Source organism: Triticum aestivum, chromosome 2A, assembly GCF_018294505.1.
Source record: "Triticum aestivum cultivar Chinese Spring chromosome 2A, IWGSC CS RefSeq v2.1, whole genome shotgun sequence".
NCBI classification, from domain to species: Eukaryota; Viridiplantae; Streptophyta; class Magnoliopsida; order Poales; family Poaceae; genus Triticum; species Triticum aestivum.
This window is the reverse complement of record NC_057797.1, coordinates 18,700,508-18,709,211: the sequence shown is the minus strand read 5'-3', so window position 1 is coordinate 18,709,211 and position 8,704 is coordinate 18,700,508. Positions and strand designations below refer to the sequence as shown.

The following is an 8,704-nucleotide window of genomic DNA, read 5'->3' as shown; positions in this document are numbered from 1 at the left end:
TACCACTGTTGGGGAACGTAGTAATTTCAAAAAATTCCTACGCACACGCAAGATCATGGTGATGCATAGCAACAAGAGGGGAGAGTGTTGTCTACGTACCCTCGTAGACCGAAGCGGAAGCGTTGACGCAACGTAGAGGAAGTAGTCGTACGTCTTCCCGGTCCAACCGATCCAAGCACCATTACTCCGGCACCTCCGAGTTCCTGGCACACGTTCAGCTCGATGACGCACCCCGGGCTCCGATCTAGCAAAGCTTCGGGGAGGAGTTTTGTCAGCACGACGGCGTGGTGACGATCTTGATGTTCAACCGTCACAGGGCTTCGCCTAAGCACCGCTACAATATGACCGAGGTGTAATATCATGGAGGGGGGCACCGCACACGGCTAAGGAACGATCACGAAGCTCAACTTGTGTGTCCATGGGGTGCCCCCTGCCCCCGTATATAAAGGAGTGGAGGAGGGGAGGGCCGGCCCTCTCTATGGCGCGCCCTAGGGAGTCCTACTCCCACCGGGAGTAGGATTCCCCCTTTCCTAGTCCAACTAGGAGTCCTTCCATGTAGTAGGAGTAGGAGACAAGGAAGTGGAAAAGAGAAGGGAAGGAAGGAGGAGGCGCAGCCCCTCCCCTAGTCCAATTCGGACTAGGCCTTGGGGGGGCGCGCGGCCTGCCCTAGGCAGCCCCTCTCTCTTTCCCGTATGGCCCAATAAGGCCCAATACTTCTCCCCCGTATTCCCGTAACTCCCCAGTACTCAGAAAAATACCCGAACCACTCAGAACCTTTCCGATGTCCAAATATAGTCGTCCAATATATCGATCTTTACGTCTCGACCATTTCGAGACTCCTCGTCATGTCCCCAATCTCATCCGGGACTCCGAACTCCTTCGGTACATCAAAAATCATAAACTCATAATATAACTGTCTTCGAAACCTTAAGCGTGCGGACCCTACGGTTCGAGAACAATGTAGACATGACCGAGACATGTCTCCAGTCAATAACCAATAGCGGAACCTGGATGCTCATATTGGCTCCTACATATTCTACGAAGATCTTTATCGGTCAGACCACATAACAACATACGTTGTTCCCTTTGTCATCGGTATGTTACTTGCCCGAGATTCGATCGTCGGTATCCTATACCTAGTTCAATCTCGTTACCGGCAAGTCTCTTTACTCGTTCCGTAATACATCATCTCGCAACCAACTCATTAGTTGCAATGCTTGCAAGGCTTATGTGATGTGCATTACCTAGAGGGCCCAGAGATACCTCTCCGACAATCGGAGTGACAAATCCTAATCTCGAAATACGCCAACCCAACATGTACCTTTGGAGACACCTGTAGAGCTCCTTTATAATCACCCAGTTACGTTGTGACGTTTGGTAGCACACAAAGTGTTCCTCCGGCAAACGGGAGTTGCATAATCTCATAGTCATAGTAACATGTATAAGTCATGAAGAAAGCAATAGCAACATACTAAACGATCGAGTGCTAAGCTAACGGAATGGGTCATGTCAATCAGATCATTCATCTAATGATGTGATCCCATTAATCAAATAACAACTCTTTGTCTATGGTTAGGAAACATAACCATCTTTGATTAATGAGCTAGTCAAGTAGAGGCATACTAGTGACACTCTGTTTGTCTATGTATTCACACATGTATTATGTTTCCGGTTAATACAATTATAGCATGAATAATAAACATTTATCATGATATAAGGAAATAAATAATAACTTTATTATTGCCTCTAGGGCATATTTCCTTCAAAAGGTATACCAAACTAGATGTATATCACTCTAACGGCAATGCACTACCTTAACTGTTTATATTACACTAACCAAATTGTGACTACAAACACATTGGCATTGCATTGTCTGTGGATGTAACATTGCATAATAACTTACCAAATTGTCAGTATAGAGACTCAAAAGTTGTACCCGATGCTACCGGCACCCTCCATGCAGCTCCACTGCGATGCCCCTCTTCCTCTCCCGCAGGCGTCAACCAATTTGGAGCTCGCTGGCCCACTGAGTTTCCCGAGTCGCCACCGTTGATACAGGTCCATAGTGGTGTCCCTAATTCACTACCATCGATCGTAGATGTAGGTCCACCTCGGTGGCAAATGGGGCGTGGCGAGGTGATGGACTTGACAGAGTTCACCGGAATAGGGCGGTAGGCTAGGGTAGCTAGTAGGCGGCGCAGAAGTCATGCATGTCCACCACTATGCATGCAACTACAAGTGTCTTCCTCGACTGCAACTCCGTTCCTTCAACGAGGTTGCAACTTTGTGGTGTTTAGTCAAGGGAACGGGGTAGTTGCATGTCTGCCACTAGGCAAGCAACTGTAAGTGTCGCCCCCGATTGCATCTCCCTGGTGGTTTCTTGAGAAGGGGCGGTTGCATGTCCACCACTAGGCATGCAACTGCAAGTGTCACCCCTGGCTGCAACTGCATGTCTTCAATGCAACTTCAGTTGTGAGGTGTTTTGTCGGGAGGGGAAGTTGCATGTCTTTGACTAGGCATGAACCTGCAAGTGTCTCTCCCAACCGCAACTGCATGTATTCCATGTGGGGGGTGCAACTCTGTGGTGTTATGTCGGGGAGTCAACAGTTCCATGTCTGCCACTAGGCACACAACTGCAAGTGTCGCCCCCGAATTCAACGCCATGTCTTTAACGTGACTGCAACTTAGTGTACTTGAGTAGGAGGTGGGTAGTTGCATGTCTAACTCTATGCATGCAACTGCAAGTGTTGCCCCGGCTGCAACCTCGTGCCTTCAATGCGGCTGCAACTCAGTCCTGTTTTGTTTGGTGAGTGAGGGGGTGCAGTTGTATGTCTGCCACTAGGAACGCAACTGCAAGTGTTGACCTCGACTGCAAATACAGGTGTTTTATGGGGTTTTTTCTAGGGTAGGAGGAGGGTAGTTGCATGTTTCACTCGGTACACTACTGCAAGTGTCGCCCCTGACCGCAACCCTATGGTGTTTTGTTTGGTTGATGGGTTAGTTGCATGTCTGTCTCTAAGCACCCAACTGTAAGTGTTGGCCCTGATGCATGTCTTCAACACGACTGCACTCAGTGGTGTTTTGAGACGGTTGCATGTATGCCACAGGCACACTATTGCAAGTGTCGTCCCAGCTGCAACGACATGTCTTCAAGGCGACAACACCTTAGTGGTCTTTTTGTTAAATTATGCCCTTCTTTTCATTTTTTATTTATATTTAGACATTAATAATTCATTTTGTTTTTATAAAATATATGAAATGATTTTGGAAAGAAATCATAAAAGAAAAGAGGAAGCAGGATGACACGAAGGGAAGGAATGAACCATCAGTGACGCTAGTGACAAAATCGGAGCACCATCGTGCTGTGCATGAGTACGCTTAGTAGTTGATTAGAAAAAGCAACATGAAAAGTAGACGCACAAGAACTCAGCCAATGACGGACAAGCCATATATAGAAGGGTGTGTCTAGGTCTCGGTCGACTGAGAAGTCTCAGTCAAGTGGTATAGTATATGGGAAGAAAAAGGAAAAATTGAAGATAATTTTTTGTACGAATCTCAATGCAAGATCAATGGAATATAACATCGACTAAGACATAACGAAGTCTAAGTCGACTGAGACTTAGCAAAGATGTATATAGAAAGCAAAAGACCACAGAAACTGAGCCTACAAAAAGCCCAACAAGAAAAATCACAAACGGTACGGCAGCAAACATGCCGACGCATGTGCAGTCTCAGTGAGTAATGCCAGACATACGAAAGGCTAGGTTTGGAAGTGGGGGGTGAAGGGGCCCACCCCACTGTAAATCAGGGGGAAAGGGTATGCGTGTAATTGTGTGTAACTCTTTGTATGTTTAGCATTACAGACCCTAAATCAAAAAAGCCCTCCATCACTTGATGGTGGGATCAAGGACGTGCCCCGCGAACAGAATGGCGCCTGACACCTCCTCGACGATGAAGAAGGCAAATGGATGGTCAGCCACGAAGTCCACACACGGTGCAGGCGGCCGCGAGTCCGGTGTGCATCCAAGGCGCGTCATGCAAGTGGCGGCCGCCGCCTCTGTGCCTTCCTCGTTCACCTCGATGACGGCCCTGTGGATCACCTTTTCCAGCGCCATCTTCCTCCTTCCGCCGTCCTCCACCATGTCGGACAGGTCTGCCTTTCCCAGCTCGAACGCCTCCTTGACACCCATCTTCTGGAGAACGTCGTTCATCGTCATGTCGAAGGTGACCTTGAATTTAGGCAGCCGGAAGTCGCCGACCAGGACGCTGTTCCTCGGCAAGTGCTTGCGCAGAAAGTCGGGGTTGCACGCGATCTTGTCGGTGAGCCGCCACAGCCCGCGGCGCGCATCGGGGAGGAAGACGCACATCGAGTAGATCGGCGCAGGCGTGGGAGCTAGAGCCGGCGGCTGGGGCAGCAAGGGGCCGTGCCCTTCCTCGTAGCGGAGCTGGAGCACCTTGAAGCCATCGTGGCAGGCGATGCTGTGGCTGCCGAGACCGCGCATGAAGGCGGCATCGACGGCGGTGCCGTCGAGGCGGTGGAACTTGTCGTGCTGGGTGAGATACCCGGCGAATGGCTTCGCCCACTTGCCCTTAAAGTAGATGGCGTTGGCGAGCACCAGGTCGGTGAGGTCTGACAGCGCGCCCCGGCTAAGGATGGAGGGGATGAGGCCGTCCGTCGACGCCGACACCCATGCGTTGATCTCCTCCCTAGCCTCCTCCGGCTGCACAAGGAGCATAGCATCATGCACGTTGGCAATGACATTAATTCATCGATCGTATGCAGATTCCCTTACTTACAAGTCAGTCGTCATGGGAGAAGAGAAGGGAAGATGGCGTTGCACTGACCTTTTGGCGGAAGTTGACGGCGCAGGCGACGGCCTTGAAGGACTCGGCGGCATCGCGGTAGGCGGGGCGGATGGGCATGGTCCGGTCATGCCACACGCCGCAGGCGAAGCTGACGCGCGGGCCGCCGGTCTTGGACTGGTCGGCGAGGGCCTGCTCGGCCAGCGCGCGGACGTGGCCGGCGAGGAAGTCCCGGGAGGGCGCGCCGAGGACACCGAGCAGCTCGTCGAGGGTGCGGTCGCGGGCGCCCGCGGCTACCAGCGAGAGCGCGGCGTAGACGGACAGCGGCGAGAAGACCAGGTTGCTCCTCCTGCCGGCGTCGTGCGCGAGGCGCTTATTCAGGCCGAGGGAGAAAGCCTGCAGGCCATCGCTGGGAACGGCCTGATCGGCGCCGGCGTCGGCGTCGGCGCAGAACCATCTGCCTAGCTTCGGAAAGCGGCGGAGGGCGAACTCCTTCATAGATTCCATCTTGTCTCGCGTCGATGCTTGCGCATGGGGAGGGGATTGGTTTGCGTTTTGATCAAGTCATGCAGTACTTTATAGAGGCCGTTTGCCTGCCTTGGGTAATAAGCCATGACAACATTTAACAGACCTTACGTAAAACACCTACAGATCCAATCATCTTTCTCTATGATACTGTTTACGTAAAACACGTAACAGACCTTACGTAGGTCTAGCATTGCCCGAAACCGATAATCCTACACCTACGTAGTGCCTACGAAGGCCTACGTAATTTTCCATACTACTAAACCTCTTGGCCCACTGGTTTCAGCCGGGGTGGGCCCCTGCCCACCTACAGATCCAATCATCTTTCTCTATGATACTGTTTACGTAAAACACGTAACAGACCTTACGTAGGTCTAGCATTGCCCGAAACCGATAATCCTACACCTACGTAGTGCCTACGAAGGCCTACGTAATTTTCCATACTACTAAACCTCTTGGCCCACTGGTTTCAGCCGGGGTGGGCCCCTGCCCACCTACAGATCCAATCATCTTTCTCTATGATACTGTTTACGTAAAACACGTAACAGACCTTACGTAGGTCTAGCATTGCCCTTTTGAAACTAAAATTAAAAACGCAGCTGAAGGGAAAAAAATAAGAAATTCAGCTCGCATAGTGTTAATGGGTTCAATGCACGAAATCACTAGTTGAGGAGTACTCATCGCGAAGATCACTCCAACCTTCCCAGGGTGCGACAAGTGGAGCGCTGCATGTGCACCACTTGTCGCAACCCGGGAGTTTTCCATGTTTCGTAGATCCGTTTATTCAAAACGTTTTTATCTCTTAAACCGTGCGTCCAAATCTCAAACCGCTTTCACCATTGAATTCCTCGCGTCGAGATCTTCAAAACTAGATCCCATGTTGATAGCTTCTGTCGAACTTTTTTTTCACGAAAAAAAACCGAACCAGGACGCAAAAAATATGAAGTCCTGTTGTTTTATAGCTTAAAAAAGGTTTCAAATAATACTTTTTTCAATTTTTCAAATACAAAAGGTTGCTTGTATATTTGGAGTATATTAGCTAGCCAAGTATCCAAGTCATCTCACATTTGAAGACTGAAGCATGTGCTTGCTTTTGGGTGTGGTTTAGGTCTGGGGGTTGCTAGTCTGTGAAACAAAGACCGTTGCTTTCTTTATATGAGATCTGTTAGCTTTAATCTTGATTTAGTTATCTGCATGTTTAATTTCGTACTGCATGTAGCTAGGTGATTTTAGGTGCGGCTTATTGTAGCCCAAAAGGTGTACGTGCGATGTTTATACGGCTGGCAAGTCGTCGGCCGGAGGTGTGCAAGGGGAGCTGCCGGAGACATCGTGTGAAGCGGCGAGCAAGGCGAGATGCCAGAGTGCCGTGCGATGCGGCGAGGACGGTGAGATGCCGATAGTACCGTGTGATACGGCGATGGCGTGTGAAGCGGCAAGGCGTGAGGATGAAGCGTGACAAACATCAGTTTGGGCCCAATAATCCTACACCTACGTAAACAACCTACGAAAGACTACGTAAATTTCTGAAATCACTAATTAAAGAGTACTCGTTGCAAAGAATACTCCACTTTTTCAGGTCGCGACAAATGGCGCACATGCAGCGCGCCACTTGTCGCAACCTGAGAGTTTTTCCTTTTTTCGTAGATCCGTTTATTCAAAATGTTTTATCTCTTAAACCGTGCGTCCATATATCGAACCATTTTCACCATTGGATTCCTCGCGTCAAGATCTTCAAAACTAAACCCCATGTTGATAGGTTTTGCCAAACTTTTTTTTCATGGAAAAAAATCGGACGAAAAAACCAGGCAAAACAACCGAACCGGGAGCACGTTTTTTCCCTTTCCGAAAAAGGCACGCCCATGCCTCTCGCGAAATCACAACCGTGCCTCTCGTGAAAGCAAAACCGTGAGTCTTGTGGAAGGAAAAAAAACAGAAAACACATTTTTTTCGTTTCTGAGAGGGACGGCCGTGCCTCTCGCGAAAGCACAATCGTGCCTCTCACGAAAGTAAAACCGTGACTCTCGCGAAAGGAAAAAAATAGAAAACGCGTATTTTTTCCCTTTCCTAGAGGCACGGCCGTGACTTTCGCGAAAGCACAACCATGCCTCTCACGGAAGCAAAACCGTGACTCTCACGAAAGAAAGAAAAAACCAGAAAACGCGTTTTGTTTTTCCCTTTCCGAGAGGCACGGCCGCGACTCTCGTGAAAGCACAACCGTGCCTCTCGCGGAAGCAAAACCGTGACTCTCGCGAAAAAAAAAAGAACAGAAAACGCGTTCTTTTTTCGTTTCCGAAAGACACGGCCGTGGGTCTCGCTAAAGCACAACCGTGCCTCTTGCAGAAGAAAAACCGTGACTTTCGCGAAAGAAAAAAAAAAGAAAACTCGTTTTTTTCGCGCAAAAAAAGGATTTCGAGATATTTTTTGATCGAAAAGCTTAGAAAGACCGGGGGAAAACCAGAAGGTCGAAAAAACCGTTTAAAAAGCCGAAAACGCGTGCGATAAAATAACAAAATCCGAAGGGAGTGTCCAGAGCGCGACACGTGGCGAACGGCTGAGAGCGCGCCAAGTGGCGTTGATCATTGCGACGGGAGCGCTCGTTAACTAGTTGCTCCGGTAAATTTCCTATCTAAACCTATCGGGCCCCCTTATTTTAAAGGGGGTGGGCCTCATGCTCCCGCACCGATCCACTAATATTGTTCCACCTCAGCCATTACGTAAAACGTTCACGTAACTTTACGTGAATCTAGCAAAGCCCGTTTGGGCCGGGTGAACCGTGGCTCAGTTTGTTGACGTAGCCGTGGATGCATGAGTTAGTTGGGATATGGATGGGTGATTCAGTCAAGTCGATTAGGGCATGTACAATGGTTGATAAGATAGTCTTATTTTAAGAAGTGTATGTAAATTAGAGATGACAAAAAAACATGTCGACAATGGGTCATCTCTTAGCCTTATTTTCAATAATTAGTTGTTCCTAAAAACATGGTGAGACAAATTGTGCTAAGAGATCATCTCTTGTCTTCTCTTAAATAAGATAAGACAAGCCTTCTCTTATGATTTCTCTCTCCTCCACCTCATCATTTATCCTACGTGGCACGCTTAAGATAGAACCATTGTACATGCCCTTAGTACGTGCATAACATTAGGTGATGGAGGTTGCATGTAGTCCGCATTGGTAGAGTAGTTGGCCACGTCCTGGACGTGGGCGTAGGGAGTGAAGCAGGGTGTTTTGCCTTGGTGTGTTAGCTAATGTATTTATACTTTGCATATGGAATGAGAAAAGAGGAGGCCGTGAGGGCAGGAGAAAATATGTAGCCTCTAGTTTTCACCAAGGAGGGGCGCCTCTAGGCAAAGCAGCAGCTGGCCTTCTCCCTTGGTG

The 8,704-nt window shown here is 49.1% G+C and overlaps 1 protein-coding gene across 1 annotated transcript; it reads right to left on the bottom strand.

Annotated features, from left to right (window-relative positions):
* Nucleotides 1-3,594: 3,594 nt before the first annotated feature.
* Nucleotides 3,595-5,337, bottom strand: LOC123184340 (putative serpin-Z6C). The gene is made up of 2 exons (XM_044596486.1): nt 4,846-5,337; nt 3,595-4,721 (listed from the first exon to the last, which is right to left on the bottom strand). Exons 1-2 carry the CDS (start codon nt 5,308-5,310, stop codon nt 3,888-3,890), a joined length of 1,299 nt encoding a protein of 432 aa, XP_044452421.1. The 5' UTR covers nt 5,311-5,337; the 3' UTR covers nt 3,595-3,887.
* Nucleotides 5,338-8,704: the final 3,367 nt, after the last annotated feature.

Excerpts from the sequence above, each read along its gene's own strand:
- LOC123184340 (XM_044596486.1), bottom strand. The coding sequence starts at position 5,310 with ATGGAATCTATGAAGGAGTTCGCCCTCCGCCGCTTTCCGAAGCTAGGC. Across the intron at positions 4,722-4,845 it reads CCGTCAACTTCCGCCAAAAG|CCGGAGGAGGCTAGGGAGGA; the intron begins GTCAGTGCAACG and ends CTCCTTGTGCAG.